This window comes from Vulpes lagopus, chromosome 10 (genome assembly GCF_018345385.1).
Source record: "Vulpes lagopus strain Blue_001 chromosome 10, ASM1834538v1, whole genome shotgun sequence".
Classification (NCBI taxonomy): Eukaryota; Metazoa; Chordata; class Mammalia; order Carnivora; family Canidae; genus Vulpes; species Vulpes lagopus.
The window spans coordinates 50,606,394-50,627,114 of NC_054833.1; the positions used below are offsets into that span (position 1 = coordinate 50,606,394).

At 39.6% G+C, this 20,721-nt stretch overlaps 2 protein-coding genes across 7 annotated transcripts in view; one reads left to right on the forward strand and one right to left on the reverse strand.

Annotated features, from left to right (window-relative positions):
- ATM (ATM serine/threonine kinase) overlaps positions 1-936 on the reverse strand; it is a 117,144-nt gene extending 116,208 nt beyond the window's left edge. For 2 of the 6 annotated variants that reach the window (XM_041771453.1, XM_041771454.1), the window contains exon 1: positions 757-936. The gene's annotated coding sequence lies outside the window, so the exon portion shown is untranslated. Of the gene's footprint in view, positions 1-722 lie in introns of all 6 variants that reach the window. The other 4 variants (XM_041771457.1, XM_041771456.1, XM_041771459.1 and 1 more) reach the window with 3 other exon arrangements.
- An 816-nt stretch (positions 937-1,752) lies between these two features.
- Positions 1,753-20,721, forward strand: part of LOC121500334 (protein NPAT) — a 49,792-nt gene continuing 30,823 nt past the window's right edge. The window contains exon 1 of the mRNA XM_041771978.1: positions 1,753-1,925. Within this exon, the coding sequence (XP_041627912.1) occupies positions 1,889-1,925 (37 nt within the window). The 5' untranslated portion in view covers positions 1,753-1,888. The remainder of the gene's footprint in view (positions 1,926-20,721) is intronic.

Genomic DNA, 20,721 nt, shown 5'->3' on the forward strand with positions numbered 1-20,721 from the left:
CTATTAGGACTTCATCAAGATAAGAAGCTTTTGCCCAGCAAAAGAAACAGTCAACAAAACTAAAAGACAACCTACAGAATGGGAGAAGATATTTGCAAATGACGTATCAGATAAAAGGATAGTTTCCAAGATCTATAAAGAACTTATGAAACTCAACAGCAAAGAAACAAACAAATCATGAAATGGGCAAAAGACATGAACAGAAATTTCACCAAAGAAGACATAGACGTGGCCAACAAGCACATGAGAAAATGCTCTGTATCACTTGCCATCAGGGAAATACAAATCAAAACCACAATGAGATACCACCTCACACCAGTGAGAATGGGGAAAATTAACAAGGCAGGAAACCACAAATGTTGGAGAGGATGCGGAGAAAAGGGAACCCTCTTGCACTGTTGGTGGGAATGTGAACTGGTGCAGCCACTCTGGAAAACTGTGTGGAGGTTCCTCAAAGCGTTAAAAATAGACCTGCCCTACGACCCAGCAATTGCACTGTTGGGGATTTACCCCAAAGACACAGATGCAGTGAAACGCCGGGACACCTGCACCCCGATGTTTCTAGCAGCAATGTCCACAATAGCCAAACTGTGGAAGGAGCCTCGGTGTCCATCAAAAGATGAACGGATTAAAAAAAAAAAAAAAGATGAATGGATAAAGAAGATGTGGTCTATGTATACGATGGAATATTACTCAGCCATTAGGTTCTCCCTTAAAATCACCTTGAGCCCTAAGAGTCCTTTTTCTTGTCGGTACCTGGTGAAAACTGCAGCGAGCGCTCCTGGGAGCTCCCCACCTGCAAGGATTATGACAGAGAGACAGGACAGCGCGCTCACACACCAGTCGGCCACAGTTCCACGTCCAGCAAGAAGATTCCAGAGTCGGGGCTCTTCACCGCGCCACTCTCCTGTGAGCCGCAGCAGAGGCTCGCGGATTAAAACTAATCAAGAAAAGAGGGGGAAACATGGCTAGTCCTCTAGTTCCATCTGGGCCGTCGGTGGCAGGGAAAGGGGACGCGCAGGAGGGCCCACCAGGGCATCTGGAAGAAGAGTCGAGGCGAAACCCGCGAGGAAGAAGGAGAGAGGAGGGACGGGAGAGAGACAGGGCGGCGGGGGGGGGGGGGGGGTCCACTACGAAGGGTCGAGGCGAAGCCCGGTAGCGGCTCCGAGAGAGGGAAGGCGGGAGAGTCCGGTCGTCGGGGCGCCGGCACGGAGCGGCTCCAGTCCCGGGACGCAGAAGCCACCGCCTGCTTCCCACGCCCCTAACGGTGCCCTCGCACAGCCAAAGCGGCGGCGACTGCAGCCTACATCCCGGCTCCACTTGCCTTCCACACCCCCGCGGCCACAGAGGCTCCAGCCAGCTGGAAACCCAGTCTTCCCGCTTCCGGTTCAAACGCTGCGTGACCCCGCAGTCCGGGTCTCCCACGGAAGAAGCCGGGGTCACCCGGGAGCAGGCCCCATCTGCCCATGCGCGCCGACCCCCGCACGCTGTGCGCTCGGTGCGCTCTGACTTCAAAATATTTGGCTCGTCGGAGCAAACGCGCCTGCGCGCTTCTCGCCAATGGCGTGCGAGCCTGCACTCCCCGCCTGCCCCCTGGCGCCGGCCGCTGCGCCGTCCTCCCACCTCCTCGACGCCTTCGGCCCCGCCTGTCCGACTCTCAGGGCGGAAGTGACGACAGTTCCGAGGGGAACGGAGGCGGGTTTCATTTCGGCGCCTTTCTTTCTACCGCGAAAGCGATTGGCGGACGCGGGGTGAAAGAGGCGGGACAAATTGCCGCGGGTTCAGTACCGCCACTGGAACCGGGAGATGCGGCGCAGGAGCTGTCGCTGCTCTGTTGGCTTGTACCTGAGTCTCGTCTCCTGTGGCGGTTCCCGCTGCGGCTTCGGTCATGTTGTTACCTTCGGACATAGCGCGGCTGGTGCTGGGTGAGCGCGGACGCGGGAGGGACGGGCCGTGCTGACCGGGCTGAGCAGGACGGAACGACCTTCGGGGCCAAAGGTTCTCCCGGGGCGGGGAGGCTCTGGTGTTGTGCCTCCCCGTCTGCGGCTCGAGCCCGGCGGCGGTTCCGCTGGGACCGGGCGCTCGGGCCCCGAGAGCCTCTTTGTGCGCGGATGTTGCGCTCCCCGGAGGCGGCGTGGCGAGGCAGGGCTGAGGGGAGGCGCGGCGGAACACCTGAGGCCCGGGTGCTGAGGGGCAGCCAGGCCTGCACGCCTCGTCGGGACCCCCGGAAGGAGACTTGTCAGGGATGGGAGAGCACGAGGACGTCCCCGACCTCCGGGTCTTGTAGAAAGACCTTCGCGACGTCCTTCTCGTACTCGCTCCTCCAGCTAGGAATTTGGGGGCGGACGGGGGTCTTCTTCCCTGTCCTCCCCTCGCGCTCCCGCCCTCCCTCTCCGCAGTGAGTGGTCCCCAGCTTGGGGGTCTGAGATAGCCCGCTGAATTAGTGTAAAACAGCCCCAATTCCTCGTCTTTCCACCGGCCAGAAACTTCGCAGAGGAAAATGCCTTCCCGTTGAACGTGTTCTAGTCCTCTGGTTCGTTTCTCCTCCATTTGGGGACGGTTGGTGCCACGGGCCTCTTGTCAGGGCGTATTGTCTGTGTGGGCAAACGGGTTTGGTGGTTGTGTGCCCCCGGCAAGAATTAGAGAGATTCGTGCTGCCCTGGGGAGTTCAGACCCCCAAGCCGGCGGTTTGCAGACCTTGTCGTACGCGACACCCCTGAAAGTACATGGTAAACATCTGTGATGAAACTTCCCGTGGTGTCCGCAGCAATTACTGTCGTTTACCCTACTGTTAGAAAAATCCCATTTGTCTTATTCCTTTTTAAAATACTTAGCCCTGTCCGGAAAACTGGCCTTTGTGCTCAGGGCTTTTGGCGAGCACATTTTGCAGGAAACGAGAGGGTAACGGCTGCACGGCGCCCTCCCCCCCTTTTTTTTTTGGAGAAGCGAATGACTTCATTTAATATTTTGTTAATGGCGGGTTCATCTTTTGCTTTATTACAACTGAATTATCAATAGATCTGTCTTTATTTCTGAGACAAAGCTGGCTGTCTTGTAGTTGTTATATTTATTAGGATTATATCCATAAAGTAGACTAATTTAGAGTAGACTCTCAGTGTTCCAGATGAATATTGGCGTGCTTTATTTTTTCCTCTAGGCATATCGTTTGCTTAAGAATTTGACTTTTAGCGATTTGGTGGTAATCAACTCCAGTTTCAGTAACTAATCTTTAATAGGGTTTCTCACCCTGGCCCTGTTGACATTTGCGGCCAGGTAATTATTATGGGGAGCTGTCCTGTGCATTGTGAGAAGTTTAGCATCCCTAGCATCTATCTATTAGATGCCAATAAGACCCCACTCCCACCCACCCCCCACTTAATGACAGTTTAAAAAAAAAAAAAAAAGTCTCCAGATAGTGCCAGTTTGTTCCCTAGAGGGAAAAATCATTCCCTGTTAAAAACAACTGGTCTTAAGGCAATCTAATTTTCTGATGGAAATAATTCACTTGTATTCTCCACAAACCAGCTGCTCTGCTTGACTCCTACTTTCTTAATAGATAAAAATTCCAAAATTTCCAAATTCATTGTTTCTTATCCTAAAAAATCTTTGTCATTCACATTCCTTTTTAATTGCCACCAATCCTATTTACTGTGCCCCTGGTTATGCCTTCTGTGGGACTTCTGTCATTGTTTCTCATATAATCATGCCACTGATATTTACTGTTTTAAAAAAATGCCTGAAGCATTCACACTACACATATTCTAAAAGTAGAAAAAAAACTGTGCACTTATTAAAATTTCAAGTTATGCAAAAGAATACATGATACAAAAAAAGAAAATCTCCCCACACTCATTACTCTTCTAATATATCTTGAAACTCATATCAGCACACAGAGATCTGTAATTCCACAACTGAGAGGCGTAAAATTGTAACTGTCTTGTCGTGATTCTTCTTTTGGTACCCCCTGCCCATCTTCACCTCTCTTTTTGTTCGCTCCTTTTTTTTCATAATGTTAAAGAAATTTCGGGTACTTAGTATTAGACACTGCCAAATGCTAAGAATAGAGAAGTTCCCCTTAGAGTTCACAAAATAAGGTTCTTTTACCCTCAGACATGTGTCCCTCCCCCCCACATACCCCAAAATACTTTACTTAGATCTCACCTCACATTCTATGTCATGCTCTGTGCCGCCCTTTTACAAATCAAAGAATGAACTCTACTTTCCACCTCCCTTTTATTCTTCAACACGCTGACCTGCACCTCACTGCATGTAACCAGCCCTTGTTCTTCAGCTACATCCAGCTGTTGTCCTGCTGGACTTTTTGTTAATATTGTACCTGCCAAAATAAAGGAGACTGTTGCTTATTACCCATGGGACACCAGTTCGGTTTTCTCAGCATGTCGTTCGAGGAGCCCTGTGGGACTGATCCTGCCTGTCTCTCCTGCTTGATCTTAGCTGCTTCTCAATGTCTCCTCTATGCTCTAGGCATACCAAAGTACCTGCAAGTTTCTCCAAATAAAATCTACAATCTCTGAAACCTTTTCTAGCAAGTATAACTATTAATTTCTCCTTAAGTGCTTCAACAGCATTGTACATCACTTCTGTGAACCCCTTAGAGTGTTTTCTCATTGCTCGTGTTTACTTATTTTTTTTTTTGAAATATACATGACATAAATATATACAACATTTTAGCCATTTTTAAGTGTACGGTTCTTTGGCATTAAGTACATTCACATCAATCTGTAACCATCATCATCATCTACCAGTAGAACTTTCTCATCTTCCTAAACTGAAACCTTTTTGTCCTCAGCTTTCTTGATCTGGGATTAATAAAATAGGCTCTGAAAGTTCTTGGAAGCCCTCAAAACTGTAAAGATTTGTGTCGGGTGGGGCATTTTTATAAGTGAAAGGTCCAGAACTTTTTTTTTTTTAGTTTCTAAATAGGTTTGTTCTTTCTGTGTGAGTCAGAATCCATTCAGGAAAACAGAAACCAATCTGAGTATTTAACGTGGGGGGGATTTAATGAGGAAATTGGTTACACTGGTGATAGAAAAACTAAGACGCAAAGCAGCTTAAGTGAGCCAACTCAGAGAATAGCAGCAGAAGGAAGCCACTCTGATAATCAGGAAAACTAGGAGACGTGAAGCAGTCCAGGGGCTGGATTCTCTCTCTGGAAGATGGAAGGTAGACTTTTCTGGTGAGGGAGCAGTAGTCCCAGAGGAGATTCTACTGAGGCAAAGAGGGAATGGGAGGAAAACAACATGGCTTCTTCCAACTGCCCTCCCGTCTCCCACCAGTGCTTCCCATTGTTTGAACACAGCCAGAAGCCAGCTGACATAGAGCCTAGGAAACACTGCCTGTGTGGGGTCAGGTTTCCTATCACACAGCACGGGGGGGGGGGGGGGGGGGGGCAGATTTGGAGGCACGCAGAATTAGAATTGACACACCTGAAAGGTTCAGAGCCACTGATCCGATTCACTGTATATTACTAAGACAGTATAAATATTTATAAAACAACTGTGATCATAACATTTTTTTTTTGCCTACTGAATACCTGCCATTCAGTCAGATTGTTACTCTGTTGTCTGTTATTTATTCAGGTTGTGTTTCTTTTTTGTTTTTTGTTTGTTTGTTTTCATAAAAATATGTCATTGATGCAGTTTACAGCATTTTTGGATCCTTACCCATTCTGTCTTTTCAATTGTATCTCCACCTGTTCTCCATCATATACGTGTGCTTCCTCCAAACTGGGCACATTTCCCTAACATCCTCTCCATGTGTGCTTTTCATGAGCTTTTTTGGGATTTTCCCAACCATCCTTCAATATTCACTTCTTTGTAACATATATAATTTTCCCCAAGTCTGGGCATACTTTCTCAATCCCCTATCCTCCCATAAAGTCCTATTTGTTTTACTACCTTTGCTTTGTATTACAGTTACTGTGTATGTATCTTCTGGGTCCTTTTAGGTAACTTGTTTATAGACAGAAACTTTGTTATTTGTGGATCTAATAATATAAAGCACTGTAAGTAAAGTCTTCCCAAGAATTGCTTACATTTTTAAGTAATCATTAAATTAGTAATTTCTGGAAAGTTGTTAGAATATGTAAAATAGATATTTTCAGGTAGGGGGATTTAGTATCTCTTACTTTCTTCCTCAGGCACCTCTTTCTTTAGCTTTCTCTCTCCATAAATAGGAAGAAGAAAAGGCAGACTCTTGGTATCTCAGTTCCTAAAATTTGGATTTATCTTCCTTTTCAAGTTATATTTCTCCTTCAGTCTATTTAACCTGTTACTCATTACAACTTCCACTGAAAAGTAGGCCGAAGACAATATTTTTAAAAAGGGAAACTCAGGCATGCTATCTTACCTATTTGTCCAGCTTTGTCAGTAAGTTTACATAAAGGATAGTTCTTTTATGTTAGAGACGTATTTAGGAGTAAAAGGAAATAATGACTGATGGTAATTGAGTAATTTTTTGTATTATAGTAAGCCATTGTTGCTCACTATTTTGTATTTTCATTGTGACATTTGAGATTTGGAATAATTTATACCTAAAACTTCCCCCTGTTATTAGTTAGTCACATAGTGGTCATCATGGTCATCTGATGGAGGGGTGCCTGGGTGGCACAGTCGTTAAGCTTCTGCCTTCAGCTCAGGTCGTGATCCTGGGGTCCTGAATTGGGCGCCCTGCTCAATAGGAAGTTTGCATCTCCTTCTACTCTGCCCCTCCCACCAATCATGCTTTCCTCTCGCTTTCTCTCTGAAATGAATAAATAAAATGTGTAAGAACAAACTGGGGCACCTGAATGGCTCAGTGGTTGAGCATCTGCCTTTGGCTTAGGGCGTGATCCTGGGGTCCCAGGATCAACTCCTGCATCAGGCTCCTTGCAGGGAATCTGCTTCTCTCTCTGCTATGTCTCTGCCTCTCTCTCTCTGTGTCTCAATAATAAAATTTTTAAAAGTCTTTAAAATCATAATTCCACCATCCAGATCACATTAGTCTAGAATAATTCAGCCCACCGTCAGGACCACTTGGGCTATATGATTTCAGGATGCTGTGGGGATTTGGGTTTTTTTTCTTACTCTTCGTGTAACCACCTGTAGATCCTGGAAAAACCATGTAATGTCTTCCATGCTCAGTTTCCTCCTCTGCAAATTGAGGAAGCCCAGGGTCCATCTCAGGTCTAAATTTGTGATTCTTGGATAAATCTGCTTGCAGGAGGTGCTTGTGAGTAACTCTGGGAGGGTTCCTAGTGCCCTGCAGCCCAGTGAGAGAATAAAGCTCATATACTGAAGGGCCACCTAATGACTTCATGGGCTTTGATGTGGGTAGCTAGGTTTTAATTTTCTCTTAGAGCAACATTCCCTGGGGTAAAGTGTACTTTGCAGTGGATTAATAACAACCACATCAGATATTTCGATTGCTAGAGGATATCTCATTTAGAAATCAGGTTTAAGTCATACTGTTTTAATAGCTTTTGCTATCAGAACAAAATAAAAGACCCCAAAGGAATGTTTTTACTTGCGGTTTAAATTTATTGGAATGTCAGAAGTACCTAAGAGTTTTAAGGATCTGTAAATATTTAAAACAAGGTGAGGGGGATCCCTGGGTGGCGCAGCGGTTTGGCGCCTGCCTTTGGCCCAGGGCGCGATCCTGGAGACCCGGGATCGAATCCCACGTCAGGCTCCCGGTGAATGGAGCCTGCTTCTCCCTCTGCCTGTGTCTCTGCCTCTCTCTCTCTCTCTCTGTGACTATCATAAATAAATAAAAAAATTTAAAAATATATAATAAAAATAAAAATAAAACAAGGTGAAATCACAATACCAAATCTAATCTCTTAAGTTTCAGTAGAAACCAAAAGGAACTAGCAAAATCCCTAGGAACACTGTCAATATAAACTTAATCCTATGATCATGTCTAATAACTCACATTATGAGAGTTGGGGGAAATGCATAAGTTGTCAGTATAAGCACATAATCAATCTGCACATGAGAAAATGGATCATGTGGAGGATGCTAAAAAGTCTTTTTCCTTCACTGGTAAACCAGTGATAATGCTACCAGAAACCAGGCTGCAGAAATAATAAGCCATTCTACCTGATTTTCCAGGATTTAGCTACCCACACCCCTTCGTCAGAGCTTTATACATTACTCTAGCTTTCTGTGATTATGGACCAAATATATTAAATCTTTTATTCACCTCTTATTTAATCTTCTGAAGGGCCCAGAAAAGTAGCAATTGCTTACTCTATGATATGATGGGAGAAACCAAGGTCCAAGAGTTTACGTACGTCCTGTAAACTGCTTTTTCTTCAAATGCCAAAGAACAGTGAAGGAAGATAGTTCCTTGACCATAGATTTTTATTCATTTGTTCATTTTTCCATGCATTTATTCTTTTGCCCATTTATTCAGGAACTTGTTCTATTTTTAACATAACCTACTCTAAGGAAAGCTTCATATACATCCATCCCACCCACCTGTCTTTTTGCTGTATTTATTATATGTATATATTTTATTCATGTATTTACCAGTGATGGATATTTGGGTTTTATAGAACTTATTTAAACTTATAAAATTTTACAGCAGTCTTGCTTATAAGTTTTTATGTAGACATGTTTGATTTCATTTGAGTAAATACTGAGATGTAGGATTGCTAAATTAGGTTTAAATGTACTATCTCTAGGCACCTGATTGGCTCAATTTGTAGAGCATGGGACTCTTGATCTTGGGTTCATGGATTCAATCCCCTCATTGGGTAGAGCCTTACTTAATTAAAAAAAAAATTTTTTTTAATGGATCTACTATCTCGCTATTTGTTTTCTATTTGTCTCATTTCTTTCTTGCTCCTTTTTCCCTACATTCTTTTGGATTCCTTTTAGTATTTCATTTTGTCTCCACTATTGGTTTATTAACTTTAGCTCTTTATTTTTCTAAAAAGTAAAACAGAATGCATCAAGTCTAATCTAAAATAGGAACTCTGTGGATGCCTGGGTGGCTTAGTCGTTTAAGTGTCTGCCTTCAGCTCAGGTCTTGATCTCGGGGTCCTGGGATGGAGCCACACATGGATTCTCTGCTTAGCGGGAACCTGCCTTTCCCTCTCCTGACCCTCCCCGTCTTCTTGTGCTCTCTGTCTCAAATAAATTAAATCTTTAAAAACAAATAAATAACAAAATAGGAACTCTAGATTGCCCAAAGTAGGTATGTTTTTAAGAGCAGGGGATAAATATCTTAGATATTGCTATTTTAAGATATGTTGTAACTTTTAAACACTTTATAGAAGTAATCTAGTCTTTTTAACAAAGCCTCTTCTCAAGTGTATACTAAAGTGTAATGTCTTCTGATAAACCGCGAACTATCTGATCTGTGGTAATTCCTTGCCTAGGGTAGCTAGCACAAATGACCATATTTTTCTGAGAAAGGTTAATTCTATCACTACCTTCTGTCTAGGGTGGAGTTTCTCAACTTTATTTCATTATTACACCCTTAAGGAATATTTTTAGACTTTTCCCCCCTAATATCCCACATAATACTTTAATGTCACAAATATATTGTTCATATATTGTATGTACATCTATGATTTTTGCATAAAAAGGGTGATGTTCTCTTTATTCCCTTGCCTCTCCTGTACCAGTTTTCATCCCCTTAGGGCTATGTTATTTTTGAGAATTTTTGATCTACAGAAAAGCAGATCCACTTTAAGTAATTTGATTTTTACACCACCACCTGTTAGAAGTCTCAAGTGGCTAGGAATACATCTGGGGTGCTTAGTACTTTTGAAACTCTTGTGAAAAGAAATTATCTTTAGTTTTAATTTTTAAACATGTAAAAAGCTCCCAACTGCCCTGATCCCAGAGTGATTCCAATGGTTCTTACACATTTTAAATGTCTATATTTGTCAAATCGTAAGAGCTGATCTATTCTAAATAATGTAACTGTCTAAAAGCAAACCATCATAGAAATGATTTCAGCTGACTATAGAATTACAAGGGTTTATATTGGGTCATTTGTGAAAAATAAAAAGTGGGGGTGGGGAATAGCAATCTGCCTTTGATATAATTTCACAATTGAGGTCATTTCACACCTTCAGTAATGTAGATACTGAAGTAGTAGTATATGAAATAAAAGATTTGTGGTTTCTAAATGTCTTCCCCTACTCAAAAACACAGTTTTTGTGTATTTTGTTTCTCCTTGAGGCATTAGTGAGCAAGCTGTTAGAAAACTGATTCATCAACTATAAGTAGAAAGTGGTGAGTTGATTTCCAGATCCCAGCTAGGCCATTTCCTCTTTTTTTTTTTTTAAGATTTATTTATTTATTCAAGAGAGACATAGGCAGAGGGAGAAGCAGGCTCTTTGCTGGAGCCTAATTCAGGACTCGATGCCGGGATCATGACCTGAGCCAAAGGTAGCTGCCCAACTGCTGAGCCCACCCAAGTGTTCTTAGGGCATTTCCTAAAATGTTTGGGGATGACAATTTTTTTGCCCTTTGCTTTTATAATCTTTATATATAATGGCTTCAGAGACCCTCTCATTAATTTTTTGCCTTGGAGGGCCTAGTTAAAGTTACAGTTCCAGGTGAAAAGAATAGAACCATATCATTTTAAAGATGGAAGAGACCTAAATAATTGCTTTAGTAAATACTTGAGTATTATACTAGCACTGAGCTAAGTCTACTACAAAGGTAGGTAAAAGGGAATCTATTATCTGATAAAAGGAGTATGCACATACTGAGAGGATTAAAAAAAGAGTCTCTGAGGAAGTAGTAGTTAACCCTAGACCTGAAGAATGAGTTGGAATTAAGCTAAGAAAATAAGCTGCCCAAAGCAACAGGAATGGAGTATACAGTGGTCTTGATATCAGAGCATTTGTGAATTTGAGGAATTAAAAGACCAGTTAGTCTGGGAGAGAGAGAATGGCATGAGAGAAGGACTAAAGAAGAAACCAGGATGCAAAACAGGTAGAGCTTCATGTAACATATTAAGAATTTAGGATTACATTTTTTCATTGAATTGTGATTATTCACATACCACAACATGTAAAATCCAGTGGCATTCAGTATATTCACAATGTTTTACAAACATCACTATCTTAATTCCAGAACATTTCCATCATCCACAGAAGAAACCCCTGTTAATAGTTACTCCCATTTGCCCCACTCACCCATCCTCTAACAACCACTAATTTATCTTTGTCTCTGTGGATTTCTGTATTTGGATTTTTCAAGTAAATGGAATTCTACAATTTGTGGCCTTTTGTATCTGACTTTTAGAACTTTGTTTTCAAGATTTGCCAGTTGAAGTAGTTACCTTTCGTGGCTGAATAATGTTCCATTGTGTAGATATTCCACATTTTGACTATTAAGAAAAAAATGCTATGAACATTCATTTACAAGTCTTGTTTGGGTATACTGTTTCAGTTCTCTTAGATATATGCCTAAGAGTGGATTCACTTGATCATGTGGTAATTCCATGTTTAATGTTTCTGAGAATTTCCCAAGTGATTAGTGATATTTGTACCATTTTACATTCCTACCAACAGTGAATGAATTTCCAGTTTCATCAGTCTTTGCCAGTACTCACTACTATCCTTCTTAATTCTGGCTATCCTAGTGGGTATGAGTTGGTATATTTCATTGTGGTTTTGATTTTGTATTTCTCTAATCACTAATGAAGTTGAGCCTCTTCTCATGTGCTTAGTGGTTCTTTATATATTCTGGATTCTAGTTCAGTATGATAGATAGCTTGCAGATATTTTCTTCCATTTTGCCCATCGTCTTTTCACTTCCTTCAGAGTATCCTTGAAAGCACAAATGTTTTTAATTTTGATGAAGTTCAGTTTATCTAATTTTTCTTTGGTTGATGGTTCTTTAGATATCCTAAGAAACCGTTACCTAATCCTACATCAAAAAGATTTATACCTGTGTTCTGTTCTAAGACTTTTGAAGTTTTTGCTCTTATATTTACATCTATGATCCTTTCTTAGTTAATTTTTATATTTGGTATGAGGTGTAACTTCATTTTTTTGGTCCAACTTCATTGTTTTCCATGTAGGTATCCAGTTCTCCCAGCATCCGTTGTTGAAAAGACTAATATTTCCTCCATTAAGCTGACTTGGCACTGTTCTTGAAAATCAGTTGACCATAAATGTCTGGACTGTTGTTAATTCTGTCTCATTGATCTTTAAGTCTATCCTTATGCTAGTACCACATTACCTTGATTACTATTGCTTTACAGTGTGTTTTGGAGTGGGTAAGGGTAAGTCCACCAACTGTTTCATTTTCAAGATTGTTTTAAATACTCTGGGTCCCTTGTATTTCCCTGTGGATGTTAGGATCGGTTTATTAATTTCTACACAAAGGCAGCTAAGATTTTGATAGGGACTGTGTTGAATCTAAGAGTATTGACTTTGAAAAACATTAACTCTTCTAATCCATGAACAAGAGAGATTTATCCATTTATTTAGTCTATCTCAGTGATATTTGTAGTTTTTTAGTATAATAATACACTTTTTGCTAAACTTATTTCTAAGTATTTTTGTTGCTATTGTAAATGAAATTGTTTTTATTTCTTTCTTGGATTGTTCATTGCAAGTATATAGAAGTGCAGCTGATTTTTGTCTATTCATCTTGTGTCTTGAAGCCTTACTGAAGTCATTAATTGGCATTAATAATTTTTCTGTGTGTATGTGGAGTCCTTAAAATTTTTATAAGTGACAGCATGTCATCTGCAAATGAGGACATTTGATTTTTTTTTTTCTCTTTCTGATGTGGATGCGTTTTACTTTGGTTTCTTTCCCGGTTGCCCAAACTAGAACTTCTAGTACAGTGTTAAAGAAATGGCAAGAGCAGGCATGGTCTTGTCCCTGATCTTAGGGACAAAGCTTTGATTCTTTAACCTTTGAGTATTGTGTTAGCTGTGGAAATTTCTTAAGTGCCTTTATCAGATTGAAGAAATTCCCTTATATTCGTAATATTTTTATTATGAAAAGGTGTTGGATTTTGTCAAGTTGTTTTTCTACATATGTTAAGATGATAACATGCTTTTGACCTTTATTCTATTAATACAATGTATGAGGTCAACTTTTCTGTTAATAGAATGTATTACACGGATTTGTTTCTGTTTTATTGAACCAGTCTTGCATTTCTGGCACAATTGCACTTGGTCATGGTGTATAACCACTTTTTAAAGTTACTGGACTTAGTTTGCTAGTTATTTTGTTGAGAATTATTACATCTGCTTTTTCACAAGGGATATTGGTGTGTAGTTTTCTTGTGATGTCTTTGGTGTTAGTATCAGATTATTACCAAATTAGCAAATGAAATGGGCAAGCTTCTCTCCTTTATCTTTTTAAGAGTCAGTGAAACTTTTTTCAGTATTTGATAGAATTCACCAGTGAGGCCATTTGATCTTAGGCCTTTCTTTATGAAGAGTCTACTACACTGCAGTCTGTAATTGATTCCAATTTTGTTTCTTCTTGAGTCAGTTCAGTTAATGCCTTTCTAAATACTTGTTTAGCCTGGGCTCTCTAAATTGTTGGCATACAACTGTTCATAGTATCCCTTGGTAATCCCTTTATAATTATTATTATAATCCCTTTATAATAAAAATATTTTCTACTTTTCTTTTCTTCTTTGACCCTTTGGTTATTTAGGAGAGTCATTTAATTTCTACATATTCATGAATTTCTTATTGATTTCTAATTTCAGTTTATTGTGGTCAGAGTGCATTCTCTCTATAATTTGTCTTATTTTATTGAGACTTTTCATGTCCTAAAGTGTGGTTTATCCTGGAGGATGTTCACACGCACTTGAGAAGAATTTATATTCTGCTATTGTTGGGTGGACTACATTATAGATGTTGATTAGGTCTAGTTGATTTATAGTGATCAAGCCTTCTGTTACTGAGCTCTCTATTCATTAGCAAAAGTAGGATGTTGAAGTCCATACCTTTTATTGTTGAATTGTTTAGTTCTTGTTCCACTTGTTAGTTTCAGCTTCATGTTTTTGGGGGCCTTCCTTGCCTGTTACATGCATATATGCTTGTAATTGTTATCTTTTTGATTGATTATTTTATCATTATCTTTGTCTCTACTAACAATATTTGTCTTAATTTGTCTGCTACTAGTATAGCCTCTCCAGCTCTTAGTTACTGTATGAATGGTATATCTTTTTCCATCCTTTTATTTTCAATCTGTTTGTGTCTTTGAATGTAAAATGTGTCTGCTGTCAAGAGCATGTAATTGGATCATAGTTTTCATTCTGTCTGTATCTTTTGATTGTTAATCCATTACCACTTAATGTAATTACTGATAAGATGAGGATTTTTGCCTGCCATTCTGTTATTTGTATTCTATATATGTTTTACTTGTTACTCTTCTCTGCCTTTTTTTTTTTTTTTACCATTTTAATTCCATTGTTGTTTCCTCTTTATTCCCCTTAATTTTTATTTTAGAGAGCATGCAGTTGAGAGAGGGGCAGAGGGAGAGAGAATCCTCAAGCAGCCCCCCCTGCTGAGCACAGAGCCCTGTGCCAGGCTCAGTCCCAGGCTCCTGAGATCATGGCTTGAGCTGAAATCAGGAGTTGGACTCTAAAACCAATTGAGCTACCCAGGCATCACCCATTGTTATTTCCTTTTATATTTTTTATTTTTGAGTTATTTTCTTAGTGATTGCTTGGAAATTAGAAGTAACTTTTAAAACAGTCTTATTTGGATTAGTACCAACTTAATTTCAATAATACATAAAAACTTTACTCCTGTATAACTCCATTGTTTTCCACCTTCATTTTGGTTTTAAGATCATATAAATTAAATCTTTAAAATTATATGGTCACCAACCCAGATTTATACTTACTACTGTATACAATTGTTACTTAAAGCAGAGGAGAGTTACAAACAAAAACTAATTTATACTGTTTTATGTTTACCTGTACAGTTGTCTTTAGTAGTGTTCTTTTATTTTTTTTTTAACATAGATTTGTTTCACTGTCTAGTGGCCTTTCATTTTAGCCTAAAGGACTCCCTTTAATGTTTCTTAAAGGGCAAGTATGATAGCAATTTCTCTGGGCTTTGTTTTGTATTTTTAATCTAAGACTAGCTTAATGTCTCCATTTTGAAGGGGTTTTGCTGGTCTTGCTTGACCTTATTTGTTGTTTTTAGGACTTTGTGTCATCACCTCCCTGCCTGTGGCCTCCATGGTTTCTAATGAGAAAAAAGCTATTAATCTTAGTGAATATCCCTTGTATGTGATGAGCTGTTTCTCTCTGCTTTCCAGATTTCTGTCTTTTGATAGTTTGATTATGAGGTATCCAGATATGGATCTGTTTCAGTTTATCCTACTTGCAGTTTATAGAGTTCTCTGGATAAATAATAGATTGTGTTTTCTAAAATTTTGATGTTTATTATTTGTGCATCATTTCTTCAAATATTCCCTCTGCATTTTCTTTCTCTCTTCTCCTTCTAAGACTTTAATTATGTTTATGTTGGCACAAATGTGGTGTCTCACAGGCCTCAGAGACTTAACTTTTTCTGATACTTTTTGGTTTTGTTCCTTATGTTGGATAATGTCATTTGATCTCTGTCAGGTTCACTAATTCCTTCATCTGCCTCGTCACATCTGCTCTTGAGCTGCCCTCTAGAGACTTTTTCATTTTAGTTATTATATTTTTCTGTTTGTTTTTATTTTTGAGAGAGAGAGAGATCACAAGCAGAGGGCAAGCACAGAAAGAGAAGCAGACTTCTCTCTGAGCAGGGAGCCTGACTCGGCGCTCGATCCAGGATCCTGGGATCATGACCCGAGCCAAAGGCAGCCGCTTAACCAACTGAGCCATGTAGGAACCCGGTTACTATACTTTTCAACTCTGGAATTTCTGCTTGGTTTTTTTTGTATAATTTCTTATTTCTTTTTGATGAAACATTGCTTTCATAATTTTTTTTTTTTTTTAGATACTTAGGAATAGTTTTCTTCTCTGAACTTCTTTAAAATAGCTGATTTTTGGGACACCCAGGTGACACAATCAGTTAAGCATCTGACTCTTGGTTTTGGCTCTTGAGATCAAGCCCTGCATCAGGCTCTGCATTCAGTTTAGAGTCTGCTAAAGTTTCTCTCTCTCTGTCCTTCTGCCCCTCCTCCCTCATTCTCACACTCTCTCACACACTTGCTTTCAAATAAATTTTATAAAAAATAAAATACCTAATTTTTTAAAGTTTTAACTCTAGTGTCTTGGCTTCCTTGGGAGTGATTTCTTTTTGGCCGCTTTTATTTCCCTTAGTATATGGGACATACTTCCTTGTTTCTCTGCATTTCTCATAAATTTTTGTTGAAAATTAGACATTTTAAATAATATAACATGACAACTCATAATCAGATTCTCCTGCCTCCCTCATATTTGTTACAGCTCTTTCTTGTTGTTTCAGCAGTTCTGGAACTAATTCTGTAAAGTCTTTTTGATTTTATGTAAAGTCTTTTTGACTTTTTTTTTAGTTTATATTCTATGACTGAACGTTAATTTTTTTTTTTTTCTTTTTTTAATGCTGGGAGTCTGTAAGTCTCCAATTGTTAGCCAAGGGATTGTGTGTATGTTGCGGCATGCTTCAACATTCAGCTAAGCAGTTGCCAACTCTGCCTTAGCCTTTACTTCCCACTTAACTCAGAGCCTTACTTGTAAACCAGAGGTGAGGGCTTAGGGCCTTATCAGATCACTTCTGAGTGTGTGTGCTGCCCTACACTTGCACAAGTCCATCTAATATCCCAGAAATATATCCTAGCATTTCAGAGCCTGCTATGGACTGCTCCTACCCCAGCTTTTGTCTCTGTATTTTATCTTCTTTAGCTTGTTTGACGCATTCTTCATCAGAGGCAACTGTAGTATTAAGCAATTCCTGCTGATAGTTTTTTGGGGTTTTTTTTGTTTTTGTATATTTTTTTATTGGACTTCAAATTGTCAACATATAGTATAATACCCAGTGCTCATCCTGTCAGGTGCCCTCCCTCAGTGCCCATCACCAAGTCACCCCATCCTCCACCCACCTCCCCTTCCACTACCCTTTGTTTGTTTCCCAGAGTTAGGAGTCTCTTGTGTTCTGTCACACTCTCTGATATTTCCCACTCATTTTCTCTCTTTTCCCCTTTAATCCCTTTCACTATTTTTTTATATTCCCCGTATGAATGAGACCATATAATGTTTGTCCTTCTTGGATTGACTTCACTCAGCATAATATCCTCCAGTTCCATCCACGTTGAAGCAAATGGTGGGTATTCATTGTTTCTAATGCCTGAGTAATATTCCATTGTATATATAGACCACATCTTCTTTATCCATTCATCTTTCGATGGACACTGAGGCTCCTTCCACAGTTTTGGCTATTGTGGACATTCCTGCCATAAACATTGGGGTGCAGGTGTCTCGGTCTTTCACTGCATCTGTATCTTTGGGATAAATCCCCAGCAGTTCAATTACTGGGTGGTAGGGCAGCTCTATTTTTAACTCTTTGAGGAACCTCCACAGTTTTCCAGAGTGGCTGCACCAGTTCACATTCCCACCAAGAGTGCAAGAGGGTTCCCCTTTCTCCACATCCTCCCAACATTTGTTGTTTCCCGTCTTGTTAATTTTCCCCATTCTCACTGGTGTGAGGTGGTATCTTGTTGCGGTTTTGATTTGTATTTCCCTGATGGCAAGTGATGCAGAGCATTTTCTCGTGCTTGTTGGCCATGTGTATGTCTTCTTTGGTGAAATTTCTATTCATGTCTTTTGTCCATTTCATGATTGGATAGTTTGTTTCTTTGCTGTTGAGTTTCATAAGTTCTTTATAGATCTTGAATACTAGCCCTTTATCTGATACGTCATTTGCAAATATCTTCTTCCATTCTGTAGGTTGTCTTTTAGTTTTGTTGACTGTTTCTTTTGCTGTGCAGAAGCTTTTAATCTTGATTAAATCCCAATAGTTCATTTTTGCTTTTGTTTCCCTTGCCTACATAGATGTATCTTGCAAGAAGTTACTGTGGCCAAGTTCACAAAGGGTGTTGCCTGTGTTCTCTAGGATTTTGATGCATTCTTGTGTCACTTTTTTTTTTTTTTTTTGTCTCACATTTAGATCTTTCATCCATTTTGAGTTTATCGTTGTGCATGGTGTAAGAGAATGGTCGTTTCATTCTTCTGCATGTGGATGTCCAATTTTCCCAGCACCATTTATTAAATAGACTGTCCTTTTTCCAGTGGATAGTCTTTCCTGCTTTTTCGAATATTAGTTGCCCATATTAGTTGAGGGCGCATTTCTGGGTTTTCTATTCTGTTCCATTGATCTGTGTGTCTGTTTTTGTGCCATACCATACTGTCTTGATGATCACAGTTTTGTTGTACAGCTTGAAATCCGCCATTGTGATGCCCTCGGCTCTGGTTTTCTTTTTCAGTATTCCCCTGGCTATTCAGGGTCTTTTCTGATTCCACACAAATCTTAAGATGATTTGTTCCAACTCTCTGAAGAAAGTCCATGGTATTTTCATAGGGATCGCATTGTATGTGTAAATTGCCCTGGGTAGCATTGACATTTTCACAATATTAATTCTTCAATCCATGAGCATGGAATATTTTTCCATCTCTTTCTGTCTTCCTCAATTTCTTTTCAGAAGTGTTCTGTCGTTTTTAGGGTATAGATCCTTTACCTCTTTGGTTAGGTTTATTCCTAGGTATCTTATGCTTTTGGGAGCAATTGTAAATGGGATTGACTCCTTAATTTCTCTCTCTTCAGTCTCATTGTTAATGTATAGAAATGCCATTGATTTCTGGTCATTGATTTTGTATCCTGCCACACTGCTGAATTGCTGTATGAGTTCTAGCAATCTTGGGGTGGAGTCTTTTGGGTTTTCTAGGTGCAGTATCATGTCATCTGCAAAGAGGGAGAGTTTGACATCTTCTTTGCCAATTTGAATGCCTTTAATGTCTTTTTGTTGCCTGATTGCTGAGGGTAGGACTCCTAGTACTATGTTGAATAGCAATGGTGAGAGCAGACATCCCTGTCGTGTTCTTGATCTTAGGGGAAAGGCTCCCAGTGTTTCCCCATTGAGAATGATATTTGCTGTGGGCTTATTGTAGATGGCTTTTAAGATGCTGAGGAATGTTCCCTCTATCCCTACATTCTGAAGTTTTGATCAGGAATGGATGCTGTATTCTGTCAAATGCTTTCTCTGCATCTGTTGAGAGATCATATGGTTCTTGTTTTTTCTCTTGTTGATTGTTTTATGAGTGTTGAACCAGCCTTGCATCCCAGGGATAAATCCCACTTGGTCATGGTGAATAATCTTCTTAATGTCCTGTTGGATCCTATTGGCTAGTATCTTGTTGAGAATTTTTGCATCTGTGTTCATCAGGGATAATTCTCTTAATTATCTATAAGATAATTGTCGATAATTCTCTTTTTTGGTGGGGTCTTTGGTTTTGGAATTAAGGTGATGTGGCCTATAAAACAAGTTTGGGAGTATTCTGTCCCTTTATCTTTTTGAACAGCTTTAGTACAGTACGTATTGTTTCTTCCTTAAGAGTTTGATAGAATTCCCCTTGGAAACCATTTGGACTGGACTTTTTTGTCTTGGGCAGTTTTTGATGACTACTTCAATTTCCTCCCTGGTTATTGACCTGTTCAGGTTTTCTATTTCTTCCTGTTCCAGTTTTGGTAGTTTGCGGTTTTCCAGAAATGCGTCCATTTCTTCTAGATTGCCTAATTTAGTGGCGTATAGCTGCTCATAATACATTTTTAAAATCATTTGTATTTCCTTAGTATTGGTTGTGATCTCTCCTTTTCCATTTGTGATTTTATTAATTAGAATCATTTCTCTTTTGTTTTTAATAAGGCTGGCTAAGGGTTTATCTACTTTATTAATTCTTTTAAGGAACTGACTCCTGGTTTTGTTGATCTACAGTTCTTCTGGTCTCTATTTCATTGAGTTCTGCTCGAATCTTTATTAACTCTCTTCTTTTGCTTGGTGTAGGTTTTATTTACTGTTCTTTCTCCAATTTCTGTAGGTGCAAGGTTAGCTTATGTATTTGAGTTTTTTTCCAATTTTTTAAGAGAAGCTTGTATTGCGATGTATTTCCATCTTAGGACTGCTTTTGCTGTATCCCAAAGATTTTTTGAACAGTTGTATCTTCATTTTCATTAGTATCCATGAATCTTTTTTTTTCCATGAATCTTTTTAATTCTTCTCTAATTTCCTGGTTGAGCCTTTCATATTTTAGCACAATGCTCTTTAACCTCTATGTGTTTTAGTTTCTTCCAAATTTCTTCTTGTGATTGAGTTCAAGTTTCAAAGCATTACGGTCTGAACATATATAGGGGACAATCCCAGTCTTTTGGTATTAGTTGAGACCTGATTTGTGACTATTCGCAATATGAATGTGGTCTATTCTGGAGAAAGTTCCATGTGCACTTGAAAAGAATGTGTATTCAGTTGCGTTCAGATGTCAAGTTCTATATGTATCTATGAAATCCATCTGGTCCAGTGTATCATTTAAAGCTCTTGTTTCTTTGGTGATGTTGTGCTTAGAAGATCTGTCATTTGCAGAGAGTGCCGTATTGAAGTCTCCTATTATTAGTGTATTATTATCTAAGTATGTCTTTATTTTGGTTATTAACTGATTGATATGCTTGGCACCTCCCACATTAGGGGCATAAATATTCATGATTGTTAGGTTTTCGTGTTGGGTGTACCCTTCAAGTATGATATAGTGT